Raw genomic sequence first — 25541 nt, 5'->3', positions numbered from 1 at the left:
GGTCCCATATGTCGCTTTGTGGTTATCTGTTGATTGTTGATTGGTGATACGGCTCATGTAGCTAGGCATCATAGCTACGTGTCACCGTGCTATTGGGACGTGGCATGCATATAGGTAATTGATCGTTTCTAAGTTCTAATGTAATGGGGTCCTGACTACTAATAGTTGAAGAATTTACGGTGACAAACGATTTAGAGATGAAAAATGCATAAGACCAGATCCGAGACAAGCTCAAAGCAAGTTGAAAACTTAAAGAGCACTAGGACACAAAAAGCTCATGGCAATGGCATCCATGAACCATAGGGCCATAATGCGAAAGAGCAAGAGCACTAATTTCGCTTGCATTGTTGTTGTTTGGTGCACAATCTCTCTCAAAGAATGGAATTGGTTCAAAATTTGGAGGAGTTTTACGATTTAGGTGCACAATCTATTTAGGTTTAAATTTGAAATCAAGGTTTCGAAAAACATCCTAATGAGTCGGTCCAAAACCAAGTTATATAAAAAGGAAAGATGTAGCGAAATGATCTTTTTTCTTCTTTTCTTTGTTCACGTTCAATTACAATCAATGTTATTCCAAACATACAAATTTTACAGCCGCCGTAAATACCACATGAGAACATTACACTGTGCTGCCAACACCCAAATCCACCATGTAGCTCGCCGAACAAAAACCGGAGGCAAGCACGGGTTTGCATAATTTCATACACTTCACGGCCAGAAGGGATCAAACAAACAGCGTTCGACAATGCTGATGTGAAATCAAAATTCCTTTTGACTGAGGCACATGAGAAGGCACACCATCGTCATCAAACTCGTCAAGCATTTATTTCAGCATTGCACTGATGCTCCCTACTGCAGCTCCTTCTGCTCCAAAACATGTTTGAGCATGTTGTTTTTCCAAGTCTCGGCCCTTCCATCTTGTCCTGGTCTGTTGATGTTGCTTGGGGCCGTCTGGGCAATTCATCTTGAGTTTCTGCCTCCCGGGATTCAAATGAGGGGCATGGTCCATCATTGCACGTGCACAAAGGAATGGTGACAGAAGGAAATGGACTGCATGTGACTGGACAGAGCATATCCGAAGAAACTGAAGCCACACGGTTCTTTCGGATCTCTGGTGCACAAGCTGGAGAAAGACGCTCTGGGTCACGAGGGTGAAGTATACAAGGGGTACAAAGGCCAAGTGACATCTGTAATCTATTTTCCTTTGCTGGGGAGCCAGGCAATTTGACAAAAGAGATGATTCCGTGCCTACAAAGCGGGCATGGAATGGACCCAGGTGGGCACACCGTTTCCGAAGGTATGTTGCTCGTTGAGCAAAGATAGAGTGCGCATCTTACACAAAGCTCATGCTTACAGCCTGAAGGTACAAGTAAACAAAGGATGAGTATATCTTGTACATAAAAAAACTGAATTTCTATGACACTCATTCAGCTATACTATGGGAAAAGGTAGTTTGTAAAGTATCAGGAAAACATAAGACATGAAAAATAACCACTACGGGACAAACCTTCTGCAGCTACCGAACATGGTCTTTCCAGACAGACAGCACAAGTATCTGTGTCGTCGGTTGATGTTGTCACGGACTTAAATCCACATTCCCTGCAGTAAATTCCAAAGAACTTGAGTCTATGTGGTGGCACTAATACACATGGTAAAACTTTCTTAACTAAGGATTCGAATTTGTCTACGAGTTTGTGGCATCCTTTGGGTGAAACTCTCAACACCAAGCACAAGATATCCAGAAATTTGACATGTGTTAGCATCTATAGATGTACTTAGTTGAAGAGTTACCTCGCTATGTTCAATATGCTCATGAGAGGCAAGGATAGGTAATTAGATAGGGGGAACGCTGGTATTGTTGAGTCAGAATTGGGTGCTAGAAGTGGTTCAAGCCAGTGGCGCCCCCACATTCGGGCAACATCAACTGGAAGCCACCTGAAAGAATATGCTTCACATTAATCATTTCAATAGTAACTGAACATTATTGTGAAAACCAAAAGACCCATACCCAGTGCAGTTTAAAGTCGTCTTGCTGGCACCTCTTGCAAGGAGGATCTGAAAAAATACGGACACCATCAGTTTAAATCCCAAGAGAGAGAAACTAATTTACACACGCCGTCAAAACTAAAAAGTTCTTGCCTGACAGCACTTTAAGTTACCCCCACAAGCAGCATAATGCAGTGGAGAACTTCCAGCTCCTACAAAGAATAAACTTCCACTTCAGTTTGAAGCAGGATGGGAAAGCAATATTCCTTCGGTTAACTTACTGGTTACTAAACAAAAAGCAAACCTATCAAATCCATAGAAGTCCCGTAATGAAATGTCACAGCAGACACATTTGCTTGAAGATCAAGTAGGAGCTGTACGCAATCAAAATATCCATTCAAAGCAGCCATATGGAGAGCAGTGATACCACAATCCGCTACCTTATTTACAAGTTTGGATAGAGCACTGCACTGGAATAGAATGGATAAGTAGCAAGAAATATATGTGTAGATCAAATGATTCTGTACAATCTAAAGTCACCCGGTAAGCATAACCTATCCGATAACGGTTTGTTTGAAAGCTAAACAAATATAAATATCTAGGCGATATAACTCCAGCAAGAATTTGGATGGGCTAAACAGAGTTTGCATCTATTAACATAGTGCACGGAAAACTTCATGCAGAAAAAGAATTTAGTGACTTTGCTGCTTTGAATCCGTAGAAATGGAAAGCAATCCCATATCATTACTCTTTTCCATTATTGCTCCAATCATGAAAGAATTTACATTCATAATAAATCTTCTTGACAAAGAAAACAGAAGCTACCACATACCTTTGCTCATTTTTGTTCACGGCATTTGCACTATCACCTCTGTCGCTATCTGTCTGAGTGGTCAGAGATTCATAAGGAGCACTTGGAACAAAGTCAGCCACGACTAGTCTTATACATCTTACATGCCCATTTACAGCAGCAAAATGAAGAGCAGTCCTGCCAGTAAGATAGTCTGCTCTTGCAACCTAGTACAAAGGAAATACTATGATTAAATATTGGATCGCGAATCAAATTTTTTTCCCGAAGCATAACTGATATATCTAGCTTCACTATGAAAGATTAATTACTCAAATATTAGAATCCAGTTAAATAGCAACCAAAAAAGTAAAGAGACAATCAAAACTTACATTGCATCTGAAGAGCAAGAGGGTCTGTACAACTTCCCAGTGTCCATATCGGCACGCTTGCATCAATGCTGTCTTTAAACACAGAAATCAAATAACTAAATCAACATTCGTATCAAACTCGGAAAGACAATTCCGTTGCACGTAAAGGAAAATATCCCAGCCGCGTTTTCCCTATCTATCTACTTTCGTTAGAATGAAATCTGTCGCCTTAACAAACTTAAGCATGAAATTAGTTCAATCTCCCATGAGCTTCAATTTTTTCGATAAGATGGTTCGATTTATGCGAAAAAGCAAACCAATCACTAACCTTTCTAACCAGATCAATACCCAAATGCCAAATTTACTCTAATGGGGATCCAAAAACACAAATTTAATTACTGTATGACAAACAATAAAAAATTAAATGAGAAAAAACACCAACTTTCGTACCTGCCCGCAGTAATTCCTGGAATTGGCATCAGCTCCATTCTCCAGCAGCAAAGAAACAATCTGAATCAAACCCAGAAAAGAAAACCCAAATCAGAAATCGCATAACCAATAAAAATAAAAAAAACAACCCAGGAAAGGAAAGAGGAAGAGAAGACGGAAAAAGCACCTCGTTGTGGCCTTTAGCGGCGGCGAAATGGAGAGGAGAGTTGAGGCCGCCGAAGGTGGAGTATTTGGCAAGGCAAGGATTGCAATCCAAGAGCATCTTGGCCTCGACTACATCGCCGTCTCTCGCCGCCGAAACCAGCCGTTCGCCGGAGGCAGAGCACCCGAATGAATTGCCCATTTCTTTCCTCTCAACCTCCGCCTCTATCTCTCTCTACCTATAAATACGAAAGCGTGTGGAATTTGGAAAATAAATTGAAAAAGAAAAGGATAATTTAGGTCAACCGTCGTGGAAGAACGACAAATGGGACGGAAAAATGGAGGATTTTGGAGTTGGGGGTTTGACTTTGCTTGGGAGTAGTGTGCTGGTTTTGACAGACAATCAATGGAGATGAGAAGGAATGACGAAGGTGTGGTGGGCCTTAGGCCTACTCAAAAATATATGAAATGCGATTTTATCTAATAATTTTCTTTTTAATCCGTTTATCATCGACAACTGTTGTTCACGAGATGTAGATCAATAATTTCTTTATATAGAGTGGAGATTTAGATCGATTATTGTCAGCATCAATGATACGTTTACTCACTTATCGATTATTGTCAGCATCAATGACATGTTTACTCACTTGGATTCACTCATAAATTGAGGAGGTCGTGAAATGATTTGGTCAATCATTTTTTTTCAGTTTTAAGGTAAATTACGAGTTGAAAGAAAGAAAAAAAAAGAATGTATCAAATAAATTTTAAGGAACATGTTTATAGAGAAGTTAGTTTTTAAGCATATACTATTTTTTTGTAGATGTTATTTCTTCTATTGGTTACAATGTCGACAATATTTGTATGTGGGGTAGGATGCACGAGGGCACGCCAAGCATTTGTTTTTTACTATTTTTTTCTTTATTTTTGTAAGTTTATTTCGTACCAAATGTTTTCGTGTAAAAGTTATAAATTAGAATAATAAAAAAAAACAATATATGGCTCGTTTACTTATTAATAATGAGTGTAAAAAAGGAAGCAAATGGTCCCCTACAAATTTCTCAATTAAATTTTTGGAAATTCTTGGCTGTGAAGAATGAAGATTGATTCAAACTCACCGGTGACTAATTTTACGTTTAATCTAACAAAATTTATCGTTTGATAAAAAAAAAAAAAACAAAATGAGTGGCAAAAGTGATCAGGTGGTCCGCAGGTCACGATTATCATGCGTGCAGAACCCGACCAAAAAGAGAAAGTGAATGCACATCATGCCAACTAGATGATTTTTTCAGAAAACGGACACGTGGGACACACTCACTACAACGACTGCCGGTTAGTAAAAATCGATCAGGTGAGATCGGACGGTTGAGGGACGAGGGCATTCATAACCAAGGGAGTGGGGATCGCTTTCACGTGAGAAAGGTGTGAGTGCAAGACTTAAGATTTTTCCCATCAATTAACGTTGATGCGTACGTAAGGAATTAGGTGAAAGTTTGGTCTGGATGTGGGCCTGTTGCGCTTGTGGGCCTCTCTCTTCTCGAGAGAACTTTCAAAACACGAGTACACTGTTAATGTAATGTCTTGTAGTATGTCATAATGCTAAAATTTATTGTTTTTCAGTACGTCGTTATATTCTTGGCACTGAATATCATGATGACGGTAAACCCGTCTCATAGAAGTTTCTCTCATGGGCCTTAGATTGAAGATGATTGCTTTTACAAACACAACTTTCTTTGCATAGTGTCTTTAAAATATTAGTGCTGGAAAAACTAGGTTATATTTCACTTTCAACAAAATGTTGAGTATTGTTTACATTAAGGATCCCATGATCATATCCGCTCATCGTACATCGTGTAGTCATAAATCATTTTAAAATTTAAAATTTAAAAATAAATATGAATGGTACCTAACGAAAACTAACTGCACGATATACGATGAACAAGTGAAATCACGGGATCCCTAAGAACAAGATCTGGCGAGGATCCTTTTCCTAAGTTGAACACATAAAAATTTTGATTACCAAACTCGACGATGAAAACGACACCAACGCTTAGCGTAACACGAATTTTGAAAAACAATTATGTTTTCTTGCCCTACGTAACACAATACAAAAATGTGTAAAATTGATCAATGTCGTCGTCTTTGTATTAATTTATGTACCTGTTTATTGTAGTTGAATATTTTACCTACAACTACAAGTGGGCAATATAAATTGGGTTGGTCCAAATTCAAGACAAATAAATTCCAACCAAATGGGCTGTTCTGGTGGATCCAATTGGACCAATTGGCCATGAGACCATCAATGGGTTCTTGTTTGACATTTAAACTACAACAATCTATGACGTGGCATTCGAACTAGGATGCAAGGGGACATGCTTATTGATAGCACCTTGGCCAATTGGCTTAACTCATGTATGGAGACAATCGATGTTTCTGTTCACCTAACACACACATTCACCCAAAATATCGGATTTTAGGATCCATTTGAATGCAGAAGAATCCGTCCCGATGCAGTCTATTATTATCAGTCAAAATCTTACAAAATAACACATTGCAGTGGTGATGGTGTTGGTTGATTTCAGAAACCTGCAAGGACATTCTCCCAAACCAAAACTTTTCCACTTATTCGTGCTTAAGTTCAATGTCTTCAAATGGTTCAAAAATGGTTTCTTTCGAATTCACAAGGTAAAGAGGCAATGGTAGTGAAAAGATAGCCACAACCAAAGTTCAACTCACCTCAAAAGCTTCAATTTCGGGATCCCGTCAAGTTGTGCAGAAGCCAGAAAGGCTACTGGCATCAGAACTTTGCCCTCCAATATCCAAGGAGTCAGTTCCATAAGAGGTGCTGTCCACGAATAAGCAATTCTTCATACCATAAATGCTACCAGCCTACCCTCCATCATCAGGCAATCGCAATGTTTCAAAGACACTTGGGTTGGATGATGCAGTTGTGGATTGCCCTCCTTCGCGCTGAAACTTCCATATGATTCAAGTAGCAAAATATGAGTTCTATCTCAGTCAATCAGCTTCATGGAAATCCTTTTTGTCCATAGTTTCACCACAATGGATCATCGTCATCAATCAGAGTCATAATTACTACCACTATCTGATTTCGTACCACCCTCCACATCCCTCTCTCGCCTAACATCATCCCCGCCTCCTAAATCCTCAAAACCATTCACAATGCGTTCTCTTCCAATGTGCCCCATCTCATCATCTTCCCAATCTCTGTGGTAACTAACCAATTCGCTGTCCATTCTCGCCTTCCTAGGGCTAATCAAAACCAACTCAGCCAATTTCCTTCTCGCCAAATACAAATCATTTGGTTCTATCAACTCACCCTTCTTATAAGCCTCCCTTAGAAACACCGTATGAAGCTTCCCGTGATTCCCTCTAGTTGAAATATAGAAAATCCCCTGATGCTGAAGCAGAAACTCTTTCAACTTATTCGGCAAATTCATCACCATTCTAAAATGAGCAATCCTCTCCAATGTGATCTTCTTCTCCACCGTCAACGACAGCAGTTCATGAATCACAGCGACCGCTCTCTTCTCCATCCGCTTCTGCGCCTCAATCGACCTCAAGTCATAACCAGAAACATCCTCGTACGGAGACCAATACGGAAGTCTCTGCCATTTCCAGACGGCAATCCTATAGTACTTCCCAATCTTAAACCCGGGTGGAAAATTCACAATAAACGAAAACCTTATATCCTCGGCATCAATCCCTCTCTCCCTATACTCAATCTCCCTAAGTTTCTCAATTGCACAAGAAGATAAGCTACAATCTTTCTCAACAACCTCAATGTACTTGTTCCTAGTTTCCTCAGCATCAAACAATCTAAAGTATTCAGGGTGTTTGAGAATTACCGAGTACTCGAAATCATCCGGCAGCCCAAACTCCGCCCTCGCAATCCGAACATGCTCGAGGCGGAGCCGCCCGGTGTTGGACATCATCAGGAGCTTTCTCAGGCGGGTGACGGCGTCAGGAGTTTGTGCCACCAGCGCCTGCTTCTCCTGCTCAATCTGGAGGTGGGCTTTTCGGGTCAACCGGCAGTAGAGGATCCGCTGAACCGGGTGCTCGTAAATCTCGAAAACGTGGGGGAATTTGAGCACGAAAACGCCGGCCTCGTGCTGCTTGAAGCCGAAGCGGCGGGCGAGGAGGTCGAGGCGGGAGACTTGGATGATTTGGTTGGGCTGCGACAGGATGAGGTCCTGAAATTTGAGGACTTTTCGGGTTTTCTTTTCGATTTCCATGTAGTTGTCGTAGCCGTGGTCGCGGATTCTGGCTTGTTTTCTGGGGATGGAGGTCGACTGCGATTTGGGTCGGGTCGGGGTGAGATTGCAGAGGAGGAAAGTGATGGGGTTTAGGGTTTTTGACTTGGGGTTCAAGAAATTGGATGAGTAGGTTAAGAATATGCGCATTTTGGGTGGCTGGGGGTTTAGGGTTTTGCGCAGGGTTTTTGGGGATGACGGACGATGCTGCGAAGGTAGGAGACGACCGGCGAGGGAAAATGGGAAATTAGTGGGCCTATTGGGGGTTAAATGGAAGAGAGCTTGAAATGTTGTGGGGAAATGATGAATTACTGGAAGTTGTAAGGCGCGAATGCGAAACTATGTTAGCATTGGATTTGAAGGACTGCTTTTGAAAATTGGGCTAGAAAATAGTATTTAGGAAATTTGGGCCACGGTTTTATTTTGGGCCTTCAATTGTTTGAAACTCCGCCTAGTTCTCATTTTAGACGATGAGACTGTGACGTTCCAAACAAATAATAAAATATTAGGTGTTTTTAACTTGTTCACATAACATTGTGCAACAGACCGCTCAGAGGCATATCAAAGAGTACATACCGTTTGATAATGAGTTGTTTGTTTATCCTCGTTTGAAACTTGGTCAGCCTTTGAATGAGTCATGCATAAATCATGATTTATTGTCCGTCTAAGTAATTTTATTAAAATTCTGCAATTGGTGATTAAGGTAAAAGAGAGACAAAAGGAGATTTTTTTTCTTAAGAGGGGGACCAGCTAGTGGCTTCGCCACGACATTCCACCATTTCGATTACCGAGAAGACTCACGTAGGCATTTTAGCCTCTCCTTGACCATCATTGTGTAATTCAACAACACCAGAAATCAAACACAGGATATGTCTGTGGAATACGAACCTGAAATTCGTCACTAACAACTGGGTTACTTCGTGGTGGTTTATGTTGGAATTTATCGTTAGTCACATGCATAGATTACAACCTAATACAGGGGATGAAAGAACACACAAATCTTGATGAAGCCATTACTGAATGATCGAGGAAGAGTCTTCTACTCAATGAGAACCTTATGTTCGCACTAGAATAGGGCTAGTTGCTAAAAGAACGTATTTCTCTTGAGCAAGGACTAAACCATTTTATAGACGTATAACCACAACCGTTTCCACCTATCACAGAAACTGCTTGGCAAAACTGTACGCCCATTCACACTCCAACGTGGGATATCCACTCACCAACATGTTTAACCTTATTGTCCTACTTTAAAGGAAAGAAGACTTAATCAACTATTAACTCTAACTGATTCCAGTTTCAACTAAACTCAAAACCCTAATGAGATAAGTTTAGAGTCCAATAGGGTTCCAACAGTTTAGACAAAAGGAGATTAGCATTCAACATTTAAATTAACAAGAGAACCAGAGTATAAAAAAAAAAAAAAACTAGAGGAAAAGCAAACCAAGCAAAATTTGTCTTCCAAAATCCAAAATATAACCATTAGCAGAAACGAAAGGTTCCTTCCAACAATTTCAGTGTTTCTTTAAAACTCAGACCGAGCTGAGGCTGCCTTCAAAGTTCGAACCCTCGGGTCCACAGAGTCAATACCCGAACCAACGAACTATTGTTCTTCCAAGTTCAAAACCACACCAAAAACCCAACTAAGCAATTTACCACACAGAAATTCTTTAAAAGCGGTTCGTTCTTGACTCGAAACCCCTGTTCGCAAAACCTTTCAATCTCGACCTCTTTCACTATATATCACATCCATTTCTAATCCTCTTACGTTCTCCCATGTATCATATATTTCTGTTTCCAAAACGCAAAACGCAAAAACAAAAGCTAAGCAGGTAGGCATGCATGCATGCATGCATGGTCTTCCAAACACTATGCTGCTTGAAGAGACGATTTTATCTTCTGAATGGTGCAAGATATGAGAGTGCTGACTGTCTCAACCGACTCCATGTTGATTTTGGCCGTCGGAAGGCTGCTAACCAGAATTTGGAATGCAACAGTCAGCAAACATCCGTTGCTGCCATCACTGCCATTGCCTTCAGATTTGACCACTTCATAGCCAGGTGGGCCACCGGGAAGGATTGCAAACCCTGATGGCAGAAGAGCTACATAAGCAGAATCTCCACCGCGCATCACGACATTTATTGATTCAGTGTCAACTGGTGCATACACTACAAGTGAGCCCGAAGGGTCAGTCCACGTCTCTTGCAATATCAGCATGTTACTGTCGTTGGCATTTGTCTCCTGAAATCAGGAAAATAACACACAAAATAAGAGAACTGGTTTATATGGGAAGAGAGTAGAAAAGTAATAGAAGACTCACGTTAGCACGAAGAAGAGAAACACTATTGGCACCTCCTTGGCCCTTCGCAATTTGGACAATGCGTTGCATTGGAACATTGCTGGACAGAATGTCCCATTCCTTCCTAAACTGTTCGTCTCGCAAAAACTCAAACACCCTATGCCTTGATACCGGAACCCAAACAGTTGTTGCAACACTCAACACAATCCCTGGTGGCTCGCCGGGGTCATTCATACTCTTCCGGGCCATAACCCTCGTATCTTCACTAACATTTTCAAAGCAAAGTTTGTCCCACTTGCGCACAGACGAGGCAGAAATCCCAGCACAGAAGTTATCCACCATACGCTGTGCAAGCTTTAGCATGCTTTTCTTACCGTTGACACCTATCCCTGTTGAACATACGTATTTGTCAGAATACAGAATATGAGACATCGCGTATTTGTTAGAGAAATGTAATCGAAGGCAGTGGGGTGACCTGAGTGATCTTCACTGGAGTTGGCAGACGAAATGAGGAATGCCAGGCTTTCAAATTGCCTTTGCAGAGTGGCAAGCCACCTGTGTGCACCAAAGCCCATACCCGAACGCAGTGATTCCCGGAAGAGGTGGTGGACGACATTCTCATCATATTCAGTATGTTCTATCCATGTCACCTACAAAAATAAAATGAAAAAAAACTGAGTTTTTAACTGCTCCTTGTTTTATGATCAATCAGGCCATGCAGCCACCTCACGAATTTACCAAAGTGACCCTTTTCAGCTTTCACACTTAGCAAAGAAGAAATTGTCGCATACTGCCAAGTTCGAATTCAAACATTTTTTCAACAACCAAAAACATTGCCATGTGCATGAAAGTGTGTCTGTGAGTAAGAGAGAGGGAGAGAGGGAGAGAGAGAGTGAGAGAGAAGGACCGATCAGAGAAAGACAATGAGGGTCGAGATAATATCACCTAGAGATTTGTTGACATGAAACAAAAAACGGATTATAAACTAAATGTGCAGCAAACAAGTTTGAGGAAAACATAAAGCGTAAAAGTCAAAACTGTGGCTTGTGGAGAAGCGAACAATATGATAAAATAGTGTACAGAAAATCACATTGCATGGAATTCAATATATAACAAAATGAAACTGGATCCAGGTCATTCTGTCTCATGGACGATAAAGAAAACACTGAAGACAGAAAGAGAGATAGGAATAGAAGCATCAAATACTTAGTTTATGTTACAAAAATTGAAACTTCCAAGGGTTTTACTTCCACCTGCACATAAGGATTTATGGAGATCTTAGGGCTTGTTTGGTATCCTATTTAAATTTTTTTATAATTTCTCAAAACATTTCTTAAGAATTTTTCTTGAAAACAATTTTCTTTAAGACTCAAAAACTTGTTTGGTTTGCGATTTAAAAATTCTAAATCTTACAACTTAAACTAGACAAAGAGATCCAAAAAGAGAGGGTCTGAGAGAGAAAGAGGATAGAGGAGGAAAGAAAGTAAGAGATAATTGGAGGAAAGAGAAAAAAGTGAGAGGATCGGAGGATATAGAGAGGAAGAGGAGTGAGAACAAGAACCGAGAGAATGAAGAGTGCGGATTCGAGGAGAGATGAAAAAGGTAAAAAAAAGAAAGAGAAGGGTGAGAGAGAGAATAAAAGAGAGATATATTTGGAGTGAGAGGGGAGGAGGGAGAGAAAAGAAATGAGTGAGTTTAAGTTTAAAAACTCTAAAAACTTACTTTTTATATTTTTAGATAATAGACTATATTTTTGAGTTAGTCTTGAGTTCAGTTTTTGAAAATAATCCTACCAAACAAGTTTTTGAGACCTAAAACTTGAAATTTGTTTTGAGTTTAAAAAGTTGGATTCAAATAAATACCAAACAGGCTCTTATATTTTTGACGCGGAAATAGATACGACGATTCTCTACTATTAAACTGGGAGCATTCTTGATTTTCTCATCTCTTAGAGCAGCAGTAAGCTAATTAAATACAGACAATGAGCAACCCTGGCTTCGAAATTCGAAGACTATACATTAAGAAAAAGGAAGAAGCATCTTCTTCAGTAAAATACTAATAGAGTACCGGTTTCTAGGTGAAGTCCTGTGCATTACAAGAGGAGCAATCTCATCAAAGAGAAAGCAATTTTGTTGGGTGATATTGAGAGCGTAAACTCTTGGAAGCACAAGTCTAGGTCTGGGAATTTAACTGCCCATAATAATTTCACCTTGTTGTGTTCTCAACAAGCTCGAATTATGTAACTCAACAACCATATTTAACTCGCAGAAATAACCATAAGATTGGATGGAAAGTTAAATGTAACAAGTAAAGAAGGGCATCGGCTATAATTACCTTGGAGCAATTACTAGGCATATCTTGCACAATGCATCCGGAAGGAAGCCTCCGGCAGTTCCAAAACGGGTTTGTATTGGAACCTTCTTGATTGATGTCAAGAGAAACATCAACTACGGCCCAAACACCCTCGGCATGTTGCTTGCAGAAACGGAGGAACTTCAGTGGACGAACAGGGACCAACGGGGATAGCATTTGAAGCTCAGCGTGCATCTACAGAACAAGATCATAACGAGTTCCAAATTTTCATCAGGAGAAAGAGAAGGTGGATAAGAGAGAAGAGCAATGAGATACATACCACTTGAAGAGCACCATTTCTAGTCCCACCCATGCCGTTGGATATCATATCAATAGTGGAGGCTCGAGCAACCAAACACTGAAACATTTCCGCCCATCGATTCTACTCAAAGAAAAAAAAATGGTTTCAAACACTTCAGCTTCAAATATTATTCTATTTTTTTGGAAGATAGTCAAAATTAATCAAGAGACTAAACATATCATCTGAATCAATGAACTCCAACGTTCAAATCTTAACGACTTCAATATTTATCAATCCTCATGCTAACAGTCTAACATATAAGCCAGGATAAATAATCAAAAGCTTCATGAAACAAAGAGTATGATAGCATACCGCATCCATCAATGTCTCAACGAGAGCCAAGCTGTTTAGTAATATGACACAAGTGTCCCTAGTGGCTTCAGTTACAAAGCTGCTAGGTTTCATACCAATGCAAGAAAATGCCCGATACTCTTCAAGGTTCAATATATCTGTCCCATCTGAACTTTTGATCCACAAGGGGCTATCTACCTGAGCCATCTTCACCAATTCATCCATAGCTGCCAATGCAAGATCTATGTACATAGATCTCTCAAATGGTACTTCATTCCCCATCATGCCTGAACAGGTCTTAACGAGAGGCATCATAGGGGAAGAGCTTGAAATCCCATCTCCTAAATCAAGCCCCAGCGGCAACTCAGCGCCTACAGCATTCATACCACCCATCCCAGTTCTTCCAACACCAAGTTCCAAACCGGAGGATGCATTGCCCAAGGAGGAGATGGGCCTGCCCAAGAACTTGTTCGTGAGAGTACATATGCGGTTCAGTTCATCCTTGAGTCGAGCATTCTCAATCCTAAGTTGGTGTTCCTCAAACGATATTTGCCCAGGAATGGCCGGACCACCACAATTGTTGCAAACCGGGTTTGACATAGCATCCTTTATCACACCATTCTCAGCTCTCAGCTTGTCATTCTCTTGCCTGAGAATAATATTCTCGTGGCGTTCAAGTTGTGTCTGATTCAAAATTACAAATTAACATTTCCATCATTCACAAAATCAAACACCAAATCTAACAAAATACTAAATTAAATTACCAACAAACCACAAAGTAGCCAAGTAACGTGACAATAACCTTCATCTGAGTTCTTCTGTTTTGAAACCAGAACTTGACTTGCTTCGTCTCTAAGCCGAGACGACGGCTGAGCTCCGACCTTTGCTTCTCATCCGGATGAGGACACTCTTTGAAAAAGCTACACAACAACAACAGACAAGCAAACCTATTACAAATCAAGTCCACAATCTCAAACAAAACACCCAAAAAAACAAAAAACTTTTTGACAAAATTAAGGATTTGAGAGAAGAAAAAAAACATACTTTTCAAGTTCTTGGATTTGGTTAGGAGTGTGCCTATGGTACTTTTTCTTCCTCGGCGGTTGGTCGCCGCCGCCGCCGCCGTCCTGATCATCCCCAGATGCGCCCTCAAAGTTATCACTCCCCGACCTGCTCTCGTACTCATCATCCCTCAGCCTTCCGATGATCCCGGGGTCGAAATTCTCAGCGAAACCAAGTTCACCGTGACCGTCCATCTTCTGCTGCACAAGCCAAACACCAACAGGAACATCATCAACACCATCAAAAGACCACAGACACAAACAGAAACATCATCAACAACAACATCTAAAAACCAGAAAACAAAACAAACAATGGGGTTTTGAAGCATGAATCAGGGGAAAAGGTGATTGATTTCTAGAGAGAGAAAGCAGCATACAATGGAGAGAGAGAGGGCAGAGGAGGAAATCTGCATTGAATTGGGGATTGGGGAAGAAGGGTGGAAGCGTGGGTGTGCAATGGTGCCACTGGGCATCAAGGAGGGGGCATGTGGAGCAATTTCAGCCACAACTCTTGCCCTCCCACCTCCACTATTTCCACCCCCACTGCTACTGATCAAACCTCCCAAACTCATCAAAATTTGTGAAAAAAACTGATTGAAAATATTGAAACTTTGAAACCCTTTTAAGACTCTATAGCTTTTCTCTGAATTTATTGACTGTTAGTTAGACTCTCTCTCTCTCTCTCTCTCAGCTGGCTGTGCAGGGTTTCATAGCCATGAAACGAAATCACTATCACTTTCACAAAGGGTACATACTTTTGATTTTTTTTATTCTAAATCATTGACCTTTTAGCCAAGAAATTGCCAGATTAAACCAAAGACTGAAAAAAGTGGGAATTGCATTCCAAGTAGAAACAGAAGAAAAATCTGCTTCCTTTGTCAACCCCCATGCATCACATACACACACATACGCTCTCTCTCTCTCTCTAGAATCTGTTTACCGATAAAGGATAGAAAAAGAGCAACAGGACAGAAAAGTTAGAAAACCCCTTTATTTTCTGATTTCCAGTTCACACACAACCACAATTCCCTTTCCTCTCCCATCTCTTTCCTTCCTCCAAATACCATGAGAACAAACCCTAATTGTTTGGCAGGATTGGAAAATACCCAACAAAGGAAATGGTTAACTCCAAAAGGGTCTCTAAAATGGCAGAAGGATAAGCCGAAAAGGATAACAAACAAGCACAAAAAGTTGAAAGGGAAGAAAGAAAAAGCTTATCTTATTCACACTATTACACTTGCGACTTTTGGATTACATAATTACCAAATCCAAGCATAAAAATAGACTCGGTGGACCTCCCTGCCTCTCTCTCTCTCTCTGCCCTCCCTCTCCCTCTCCCTCTCTCTCTCTCTCTCTCTCTCTCTCTCTCTCTCTCTACAATCTATAAAGTTACAGATATATAGTTGGATGGCATGCAAACCAACCCAGTACGGCCAAAAGGTTAAACCTTTTAACTTTGACAGCGAGCAAAATACTCAAACCCTCGCTCGTCACACAGCCAACCAAATGTTATAATGAATTTTCACAACACCCCTCACTCTCTCTCTCTCTCTCTCTCTCTTATGCCATCTGTGGAAGAGATGACAGTCAAATATTACCAAAAAAAAAAGACAAACAATAAATCATATTTTTCACATTGTTAGTGAAAAAATCATGTCTTTGCTCACAAGGAAAATAGATAATCGACCACAAACAACAAAAACAGAAGAAAATATATATATATATATATATATATATATATATTTCTCTGCAACTGTGATTCTGTGAAGTCTGAAGTCTAGAAACAAAAATATATATTAAACCAATAAAATAAAACAATTAATGGCAATAAACAAAGGAAGTTGAAGATTTGCAGCTGACTTACAAGTCTCTTTCCTTCTCTCAGACAAGAAAAAATTAAAATCCAAAAGAGTCAATGGCACCTTTTTTTGTTAAATTATTTTTGTTTGTCCGTTTTCTTCTCTCTAACTCTATGCCTTGATTGAACCAAAATTTCACACCCCAAATGCCTTCAATTTTTGCTTCCTTCCTCCTCACCTTCTCCCTCCTCCTCCCTCCTCGCTCATGCACATCAAACTCTCTCTCTCTCTAAAACTTTCTCTCTCTAGCTCTCAATAAACGCATATTATTATATAGAGGAGAGAGAGAGAGAGAGAGAGAAAGGCAGAAAAGGGAAGGGGCGTGGCGGGGGGCCCACAGGTTTCGTGAAATCCGCCCAAATCTGCTTTCACGCGCGTGCGGTGCTCTCGTTTTTGTGCACTTTGCCTTTCGCGGGGTTTTGATTCGGTGTGTACGCTACATCGGCTGTCGGTGCATTGACTCTGTTTTGACCAATCAGGCGGGGCGCTTTTCGAGGGTGTTATGGTCATTTGAGTAAAGAGGGTTGCGGATTCCTTAAATCTAAACGCCCACCTAGACTGCAGGGTTTGGTGTACTTTTGCTTCTGTATGACGTCACCGCTTTGTATCACCGGATATAGCTTCCTTATTTTACAATTATACCCTTCATCTTTCAATTATTACGATCTGCATACAATGTCCCAAATCCACTCAATTTCTTTTACAAAAATCAATTCGTACTATTTTTTTCCATTCGAATTACTTTATTAATTAAAAAATTATGAACTTGAAATTTTTAGTCGAATACATTGAACTTTCTCTTATTAATCGCAATAATTGACCTTCTCATTTTCTTAGATAAAAATGAACGAGGTTAAATAAGATATGAAATTTCATTAAAAGACTGTTACTTCAAGAGAATAACAATTATTTTATATTTAATTGGTTTCTATTTTACGATAACATATCCACGTGTGTATGTAATACTTCATTTTCTTTTTTTTGTACCTTAATTCTTATCTTACTGCAATTTTTTTCTTCTTTCACTCGAAATTTATTGAAATGCCACTATAGTTCCATTTCTAATTTTCATAATTACTTTTTGCTATTTATTATAAAAATTTAATCTTAACCCTATTATCACTTTACAAGTGAACTTATGGTGCATCATATTCATGACGCTGGTGAATCATACAATGGTGGACAGATAGAGGCTGAAATGCCTTTATGAGTCTTTCACTCTCCTTTAAAATAAAATAAAAACTTATGGTGAAGCAAGAATTTTGTATCCAAATATTATGAGCGTTGTCCATACCAACTCTAACTCAATGGCGCCATTATTGATGGTGTAAACCTAAGTTCAACACTCAATGTAAACCTAACAAATAAAAACTATAAGTAATTTTTTTTAATTATTTAGTACGAAAATTCCCATATCTGTACCAATTTGCTTTTTATTTAAGATTAAGCTACACAAATACAGATTACCATAATCTAGTAAGATTTGCTAATTAAACTGATAATTTATTTTCCTCTCTGAATTCTGTTGGGTTCACATTTACACAATTCGAGTTCACAAAAAAAAAAAAAAAAAAAAAAAAGAACCTTCTGAAGCCCAGCCTACTGTTTCAAAGTTGGCACCGCCTGCCAGTGTTTCTGCTTTGACGGAAGAAAATTCGAGGGCCCATAAAATTCTTAGCTTTTCAAAATAATTACGTGGGCCTCTTCTCTCCAGGTATGACTGAGCTTACTGGTCAAACTCCAAGGCTCAAAACTTAGACTACTCAAATAATATTAGAAGTTTTAACAAAAAAACTCACGGTACTGTTTACTTTAACGAAAAATCACATTTTTACGTTAAAAAATCAAACCTACTACTATTCACTTTACCCTTTATTTTATCTTTATCGTTAAAACTCAAAGTTTTCAAGTCTTTTTCATTAGTTTTCCTAATAATAATTAAGAGTTCCAACTAAAAATTACTCTTTGTCGATTCATAGAACTTCTTATTTATGATCAGAAACATTTGTATTATAATTTATTCTATAAATATCGTCTATACAAAAAATCAATTAAAACTAAAGTTGCTTAGTTATCGAACTGTATAAAGACAGATGAATGAAATTGGTAAAATCATTATGAATCATCTATGTATTTACTATAATAGATTTGCTAAGCGGCCTTAGTTTTAATTCATTTTTTTATGGAGATGATATTTACAGAATGATTTATATTATGAACGGTTATGATCATAAACACAAGGTTCTGTGATTTGAACATGAAAAATTTGAGTAGGAGTATTGATTTTACTCTTTATCATTTTTGAGTAGCCAAGCATTGTACCCTTACCTGAATCGAAAATTTCATAATATATTTGCTCATACTATTTTCGGGAATTAATTTATATTTCTCTCACATTCTCAAGTGTCACTGTTATTATTATTAATTTTCATTTCTTTTACATTTATATACGTATATATATTTATATATGTTCGTGTACGTATATGTCCATGCAAGCAGAATGAACTGAGATATCTGCATTTGGTTTTATGGTTATATGATGAATGCGTAAGCAGCTGATGAAGATCATGTGTTGGTTATTGGTTTATGTTAATTCATGATGGTGGGTAAGAATTAGATGAAGCTGTACGTTTGCATGTGCAGTTTGTTGATCGATTTGGTTGGTTGTTGAGAAAACTATGATGGACAAATAATAACAATATTAACAAAAAGGGTGAAGTATAAGCTTTGATAGGTTTGGGTGCATTGTAATTTCCTTTTTCCACAAACATGTATTGTAGTAATTAGGGTTTAATGTGTTGGTTGTTTCAGTGAATTTGTATTTTCCATTAAAAATTTACGTTAATTAATGTAATTATTGTTGCAATGATTTTAGGACTGAACTATGTCGTTTTAGTGTTTCTAAGATATGCCCTAACAAGGGCATAATATATGTTCGATCTGATTCCCAGGTAAGCACTTCGGTAAGTATATGTTTTAGATGTTAAATTATGTCATCATTAATCAATCTTATAAACAAATATAGGCTTGATAATTAAGGAGCAATGATTAGTAGTTTATAATTATGTATAGCATTTGATCATGTATGAATTCTGCAGTGAGATTAAGGAGAGGATTAAGAAAACCAAGGAGGAAAAGACGGCACAGATGGCAGAAGTAATGGCCAAGTCACAAAAGTCTCAAGGCAAAGGGAACTTGCCAAAGGGTGCAGGACCCTAGGGCCCCAAGGCTGGTGGCAGTCGGGCCAAGGGCTGAACTTGATAATCTCTGATGACTGATAATTGATTGTACTGGATCTAGTCTGCTTTGTTCTTTCATGGAACTTCATTGTTACAGCTGAGTAAGTAAATAAAGGAGTGACAAATTGTCTGCATTTTTAGCAGTAAGTTAAAAAAACAGATACGCTTCGAGTGTCTTGCATGAAAGTCCTTCTCTTAGTTTTAAGATTTGTTGATCTGCAAGTATCCCGATTACATGAAAGTGTTGGATTTTTGGATCGTCGGGCCCGCCCTAACTCTAACGACACCAATATTGTCCTCAACTTTATCACCTGCCCAATCCGTCATGTGTGAGATATTATCACAAAAGGTCTTGGTATTAGTTAGAGTGGGGTAATCATATTTAAACCCCTTTGGTTTTCTTGCACCCATCGATGTGGGTAACACTCCCCTCACATGTAACCTCATTTAGTGGTACACACGTGAAGATCCACATCGGTAATTGAAACTCAGAGGTCGGCTCACGTTGGGCCTACTTGTTTTCAATGGAATTCAGTGGTCATCTCTATATTAAGAGTTCATACTTGTTTCCTTATGGGTGACAAGCTCGTTGGCTTGCACAGCCCCAGACCGTAGCTTTGATACCATGTTTGATTTTTTGATCGCCGAGCCCGCCTCATTTTAACGACACTGATACTGTCTCCATCTTTACCACCTGCCCAATCCGTCAAGTGTGGGGTTTTACCATAAAAAGCATCGGTATTAGTTAGAGTAGGATAATCATATTTAAACCTATTGAGTTTCTTTGAACCCACCGATGTAGAACTTTAACAGAAAGTCCGTACGATTGAGAGTGTTCAATTGCATGAAAGTCCTTCTCTTGATTTTAAGATTTGTTGATCTTGCAAGTATCACGATTACATAAAAGTAGTTCTTCTACTTGAAAAGGTTAAAGTAAAACTTGGTTTACAATGATTGGCATGCTTGAAAAGTAAAATCAATTGGATTAATCAGTCTTAGTCTTTTAAAAGTGGGGAAGTAGGGTATAAATAAGGGAACTTTAATGAAAAGCTCTTGGTACTGTTTATTTTAACGAAAAACTACATTTTTACACTAAAAAGTCAATCATGGTACTATTCACTTTACGCTTTATTTTGTCCTTATCGTTAAAACTCAAAGTTTTCAAACATTTTTTCATTAGGTTTCCTTATAAATAAAGTATATGCTTAAACTATCTCTCTCTAGATAAGCTCCAAAAGAAAACCCTTCTCAGCCGCCGGCCCTAGCCTTTGGCTTTTGGGTCGGTGGCAGTCCTCATTCTCTCTTGCTTTCTTCTACCTTTTCTTCTTCTCTATTTCTCTGTATTTTTATGAGCTCTATCTCATCTATCTGAGCTCTTGTATCAGTTTTGTACCGACTCCTCAACCAACTGCTGCTCACCGCCATCCCCCTCCTCCCTCCCCATCACACCCTTTTCTCCTACCTCCCTCTTCCTGCCCTTCATCTTTTCCAACTCATAACCAGGAATTAGATCTTGGAGTGTTAGGCTATATCTTGACACAAGGCCCAACCTTCAAAGTTCATTGTCAATCCGGCTTATCGGAAAAAATTGGACAAAGTGTGGAACGATCAAGGGTGTTTTACACAACCCCTTCGCCCTCCCCCTCCTCATGTTACTTTTGGTGACTTTTCTTGCAGGTGTGGCTATGGAGGCTTTGGCTCTTGGTGGATTGACTTTGCGTAATACTCTCAGATCTAGTTTTTGGTTCGGGTGCATTTTTCAATTTGGTGTGATGTCTTCCTCGCAGAGGTAGTAGCGGTTGTGGCGGTGGTGACTGGTTTTTGGCTCTTGGAGCTTAGGGTTTTACTGTTCTTTGTTTAATTCTTTCGTAGCCTATGGGCAAATTTGTGTGGGTCTCCATTTGTGGCTGGGGTTGTACCTCTCTTTTTTTGGGCTTATTTTCTTGGGCTTGGTTTCTATTTTATGTTTGCTTTGTTGTATAGGACTTTGTGCTTTGTTTAGGTTTAGGCATTTCTTAGCACAAATTGTATTCTCTTTCATTAACGAAGCTTAATTCTCGACCCAAAAAAAAAGGGTATAAATAAAGTAAGCAAAGCAACAAAAGAACCTCAGATCTACCCAACAAACTCCACCACCGCATAATTCTGATCGACCAACATAAATTTATAAAAAAAAAAAAAAAAAAAAAAGAAGGGCTAGCATGATTCCTGCAGATTGATTTAGCTGTTTCACCCTCCATCGTTCTCAAATTGCAAATAACACTGTTAGTTGCAGTAGCAAATAGTCTCATTTTATCGAGACATCATCTTCGTATATTGTCTGTAGTTTTGATATATTATTAAGTTACTACGATAATAACACTATTAGAGAACTTCCCTAATATGTCATCATCGAGTGAAAAGAAGAAGAATCATGCGGCACTAGCTAGCTATCTATTTCATGTTTAATGGTGGGGAATAAAGTGGAAAACTTTAGAATTATAATGGTAGGAAAATCATGAAACAACAAACCAGATTACTTGCTTTCCACAGATTTAGAGGATAAACTATTTTTTTAAGACAGATACAAACAAAATAATTCAATCTTTAATTGCAGATATTTTCCTTTTCTCTATTAAGTTTCTGCTTGGAATTGGACCCCAGAAGGTAATCCCTTCCACGTTAAAACGCGTACAAGCAATCCATCACATTTAAAAGCAAAGTATTTATTCAATACTACCGTATGATTGTATTCTTTTTTGCTTGAAAGTGAGATATTTTATATTCGAATTTCGTGAATAATGAATTCAATATAAAATTAAATTGCTCATTATGTGGCTTAACCAAACTCTTCATCGTCTTAATGTAAAACTATCGATATAATCAATAAAAAAAAAGCAAAGTGTTATGCGTCCGTTTCTTTTCTTTTTATATTGAAGAAACGAAAACGAAACGGTAACTTCCGGTTATTGGTCACTCGGTCGAAAACGAGAGTCCACAGTTGCATGGTGTCCCACACCCAACACAACCAATCCGCTCAAGCCACGTCACTACCTTTCCAATTCACCAGTGGTGATCACGTGCGATGGCACGTGACTGGTGATGTGGAGAGCAACTATTGGCCGTAAAACATGTGCAGGTGTTGGGCTCAGCAGCTTATGTAACAGCCAACGATGGAGACTGGCGCAGTTTGAAACCAGAGAATGGCGAGCCCACCACGTTCTTCCACTCTCCCACTCCATTAAAACGCCTTCCCAACAACTCCATTAAAATCCCAGTTCCCAGCGAGTTCCAGAGAACCCAAAAAACAAAAACCACTCACCATTTTTTTGGTCGCAAAAAAACCAAACAAAATGCCTGCAGAAGATGTGGAAAACAGGGGAGTGAAAAACCGAGGAAGACAGCAGAGCTACTCGTCGTCCTCGTACGCGGTGGATGACGAAGAGGCCCAATGGACTTCTTGGTTGGTGCCAATGATTGTCGTGGCGAATATCGGTGTGTTTCTGGTGGCCATGTACGTCAATAACTGTCCCAAGAACAATTATGCGGCGGCGGAGGGGAAGTGCACGGCGAGGTTTCTTGGGAGGTTGTCGTTTCAGCCGTTGAAGGAGAACCCTCTCTTCGGCCCTTCTTCTTCCACGTAACTTTACTTTCTCTGGTTTTCTACTTTAGTAAATTCATACCCACTTTCCAATTTTCTGTTTTTTATTTGTTGGTGTTTATGTTTTGATGGTTGAAATTCTGGTCTTTTGGATCCACTTGAAATTTTGGTGATCAAGTTTTGCATGTTGTTGCGAGAATAATTTGGCTGAATTGGGAGATCAGCTTGGGAAACCTTTTGATAATCTGGGGCATTTGTGATTTGATTTTTGGTGAAAATTGGGATTATCACTTAGAGAGTTGCTATTGACACTCGAGGAAAGTCATCTTGCACTCTTGGAAGTTTAACATGTTCTTATAGGAGCGGACGGAAGAATGATCTTTTTGAAGTGACAGTAACACTTTCTTTGCTTTACATTATATTACGTACCCATCAAATTATGACTTAGATTGATTTTTTAAGAAGCGTGAGGAGGGCGGTGTTTGTGCAAATTTCCCTATTTAGTTTCAATGCTGAGAAACCCCTAAGAAAATATGTGAAATGCTTCAACGGTTGTAGCAAGGTCTGGCAAACCGTACAAATTAGTAGTCATTGGATGCTCAACCTCGAGCTTGTGAAAGCTAACGGCCGGATACAAGATTTCAAGCATCCCAAAATGTCAGCTTCTTACACCATGCATATTTATATTAATGTTGTCAGAAGTTTTTGGCTCTTCCAATGGAGTTACTGACTAAGTTGCACATACTTTTAGAGCTTATTTGGTCTGTTTTGAATTTAATTTCATGCAAACAATCTTTTATGTTATGTTTTCATTTAATTAAGGGGGTGTTGTTGACTAGATATTATACAATAGACCCCATTTAGTGGGATAAGAAGACATTATCTGTTGTTGTTTATGTAAGCCGTGGTGTTGACCAGGATTTATATAACCGATCCCATTTAATAGAATAAGATAGCGGCGTCTGTTGTTGTTTATGTTTCCAGTTAAGCTACCTTATTATATCTAATACATGATTTCTCCTACTTTTGAATGAAGATTAGAGAAGTTAGGAGCTTTAGAGTGGACAAAAGTTGTGCATAAACATCAGGGATGGAGGCTTGTCACTTGTATTTGGCTGCATGCTGGCATAATCCACCTGGTTGCTAACATGCTCAGCCTCGTCTTCATCGGAATCCGCCTCGAGCAGCAATTCGGGTTTGGTATGTCTCACAATTTCCGACTTCTAAATGCACGTCAAAGCTGAGGGCTCGTTTGAGAATGATTATGTAGAAATGATAGTATTAGTTACTCATATGTCATATAATCGTAATTTGGCAGTGAGAGTTGGAATTGTATACCTATTGTCTGGATTTGGAGGTAGCGTACTTTCTTCGCTTTTTATTCGAAAAAACATCTCGGTTGGTGCCTCCGGCGCTCTCTTCGGGCTTCTTGGAGCAATGCTTTCGGAACTAATTACCAATTGGACAATGTATACCAACAAGGTTAATCACCTCAACATGGAATTATTACGGGAATTGTTATTAGCACTCGCTAATTTGCTTTTGCTTCCACAGGTTGCAGCCCTTCTCACACTTCTGGTCATCGTTGCCATCAACCTCGCCATTGGAATTTTACCACACGTTGATAATTTTGCTCACATTGGCGGTTTTCTGACGGGTTTCCTCATCGGCTTTATCTTGATGCCCCGCCCTCGCCTTGGGTGGTTGGAGAACCCGAATGTTCCTGCCAGAATCAGTGTCGTCAAGTCCAAGTACAAGGCATACCAGTATGTGCTATGGATACTTTCTCTCGTTCTGCTCATCGTCGGATTCACAGTTGCATTGTCGATGCTCTACCGCGGAGAGAACGGAAATGACCGTTGCCGTTGGTGTCACTACCTCAGCTGTGTTCCCACATCTAGATGGCGTTGTGAAGAAAATTAACACTCTTACGTAAACTTTTAGTTGTTTTCGAAGGTTAGAAACTGGTGTTTTTCCTTGCAATGTATTTGTCGTGGATTTGGATATTCAAATTTTTTTCATATGGTCCTGTTCGTAATTGCAGTTATTCTCCATTAAATTGTTTTGAATTAAAAGATCTCTTGCTTGTTAATATTTCAAATTCTAAATATGGAGGGGGAAAAATTAGGGTAAATTATACTTTACCACCTCAGATGTGAGCTCTATTGCAACCTCATACAATATCTTCAAAACATTTCACTTTCATACATCAAATACTATTTTATTTCAATATAATACATCCGTTACATTTTCCATCCATTAATCCGTTAAAAGCTGACGTTATTGCTATATTTGTGCTGACGTGGTTGCCAAATTTGTGTCACGTGGCAATTTTTTTATTTTATTTTATGCATTTACAATAAGGAAAACTAATGAAAATGACTTGAAAAGTTTTAGTTTTAATTAAAAACCATGTTATAAGTTTTGTTTAATGATTAGTACAAGGCCTATATTAAAGTAGTTTTACTAAAAATGGCCTGACTATAATAAATTATGATTTGTCGATTTTAAATGCAGTTCATCGTTGTTTTGCAGACCTTCTTCTTTTTCGTCCTT

General features: G+C 39.1%; 4 protein-coding genes across 14 annotated transcripts; 1 reads left to right on the top strand and 3 right to left on the bottom strand.

The window, feature by feature from the left end:
- Window positions 1-513: 513 nt before the first annotated feature.
- Window positions 514-4180, bottom strand: LOC103440391 (E3 ubiquitin-protein ligase XBAT33-like). 2 transcript variants are annotated; one of them, XM_008379069.4, is made up of 10 exons: window positions 3761-4180; window positions 3595-3654; window positions 3166-3237; window positions 2819-3003; window positions 2291-2451; window positions 2140-2198; window positions 2009-2055; window positions 1792-1935; window positions 1508-1599; window positions 514-1357 (listed from the first exon to the last, which is right to left on the bottom strand). In XM_008379069.4, exons 1-10 carry the CDS (start codon window positions 3935-3937, stop codon window positions 816-818), a joined length of 1539 nt encoding a protein of 512 aa, XP_008377291.1. In that variant the 5' UTR covers window positions 3938-4180; the 3' UTR covers window positions 514-815. The 2 variants fall into 2 exon arrangements, with proteins under 2 accessions (XP_008377291.1, XP_017189482.1); XM_017333993.3 differs by having other exon boundaries at window positions 3166-3233; window positions 3761-4168.
- Window positions 4181-6185: 2005 nt separating this feature from the next.
- Window positions 6186-8293, bottom strand: LOC103440382 (protein ROOT PRIMORDIUM DEFECTIVE 1-like). Its single transcript, XM_008379061.4, has one exon. The coding sequence runs from the start codon at window positions 8154-8156 to the stop codon at window positions 6810-6812; it is 1347 nt and encodes a 448-aa protein (XP_008377283.1). The 5' UTR covers window positions 8157-8293; the 3' UTR covers window positions 6186-6809.
- Window positions 8294-9456: 1163 nt separating this feature from the next.
- Window positions 9457-16413, bottom strand: LOC103440351 (homeobox-leucine zipper protein ANTHOCYANINLESS 2-like). Of its 10 annotated transcripts, none has more exons than XM_017333980.3 (9): window positions 16172-16413; window positions 14291-14508; window positions 14049-14166; window positions 13268-13930; window positions 12935-13036; window positions 12637-12849; window positions 10778-10952; window positions 10324-10691; window positions 9457-10244 (listed from the first exon to the last, which is right to left on the bottom strand). In XM_017333980.3, the coding sequence occupies exons 2-9, from the start codon at window positions 14500-14502 to the stop codon at window positions 9873-9875; spliced, it is 2223 nt and encodes a 740-aa protein (XP_017189469.1). In that variant the 5' UTR covers window positions 14503-14508; window positions 16172-16413; the 3' UTR covers window positions 9457-9872. The 10 variants fall into 10 exon arrangements, with proteins under 10 accessions (XP_017189469.1, XP_070682791.1, XP_008377244.1 ...); XM_070826690.1 differs by having other exon boundaries at window positions 14291-14505; window positions 16172-16348; XM_008379022.4 differs by lacking the exon at window positions 16172-16413 and adding an exon at window positions 14685-15843.
- Window positions 16414-22542: 6129 nt separating this feature from the next.
- LOC103440341 (RHOMBOID-like protein 2) lies at window positions 22543-25008 on the top strand. The gene is made up of 4 exons (XM_008379016.4): window positions 22543-23024; window positions 24022-24185; window positions 24304-24467; window positions 24540-25008. Exons 1-4 carry the CDS (start codon window positions 22738-22740, stop codon window positions 24906-24908), a joined length of 984 nt encoding a protein of 327 aa, XP_008377238.1. The 5' UTR covers window positions 22543-22737; the 3' UTR covers window positions 24909-25008.
- The last annotated feature ends 533 nt before the right edge of the window (window positions 25009-25541 follow it).

The sequence above is a fragment of the Malus domestica genome, chromosome 01 (assembly GCF_042453785.1).
Source record: "Malus domestica chromosome 01, GDT2T_hap1".
In the NCBI taxonomy this organism is placed as follows: domain Eukaryota; kingdom Viridiplantae; phylum Streptophyta; class Magnoliopsida; order Rosales; family Rosaceae; genus Malus; species Malus domestica.
Note: the sequence above shows the minus strand (reverse complement) of the source record. Positions and strands in the feature narration are given on the sequence as shown.

Excerpts from the sequence above, each read along its gene's own strand:
- LOC103440391 (XM_008379069.4), bottom strand. The coding sequence starts at position 3,937 with ATGGGCAATTCATTCGGGTGCTCTGCCTCCGGCGAACGGCTGGTTTCG. Across the intron at positions 3,655-3,760 it reads CCGCTAAAGGCCACAACGAG|ATTGTTTCTTTGCTGCTGGA; the intron begins GTGCTTTTTCCG and ends GGTTTGATTCAG. Across the intron at positions 2,452-2,818 it reads GTGAACAAAAATGAGCAAAG|TGCTCTATCCAAACTTGTAA; the intron begins GTATGTGGTAGC and ends ATTCCAGTGCAG.
- LOC103440382 (XM_008379061.4), bottom strand. The coding sequence starts at position 8,156 with ATGCGCATATTCTTAACCTACTCATCCAATTTCTTGAACCCCAAGTCA.
- LOC103440341 (XM_008379016.4), top strand. The coding sequence starts at position 22,738 with ATGCCTGCAGAAGATGTGGAAAACAGGGGAGTGAAAAACCGAGGAAGA. Across the intron at positions 24,186-24,303 it reads CGAGCAGCAATTCGGGTTTG|TGAGAGTTGGAATTGTATAC; the intron begins GTATGTCTCACA and ends GTAATTTGGCAG. Across the intron at positions 24,468-24,539 it reads GGACAATGTATACCAACAAG|GTTGCAGCCCTTCTCACACT; the intron begins GTTAATCACCTC and ends TTGCTTCCACAG.
- LOC103440351 (XM_008379022.4), bottom strand. The coding sequence starts at position 14,879 with ATGAGTTTGGGAGGTTTGATCAGTAGCAGTGGGGGTGGAAATAGTGGA. Across the intron at positions 14,167-14,290 it reads CAAATCCAAGAACTTGAAAA|CTTTTTCAAAGAGTGTCCTC; the intron begins GTATGTTTTTTT and ends GTTGTTGTGTAG. Across the intron at positions 10,245-10,323 it reads TTTCTCTTCTTCGTGCTAAC|GAGACAAATGCCAACGACAG; the intron begins GTGAGTCTTCTA and ends TCCTGATTTCAG.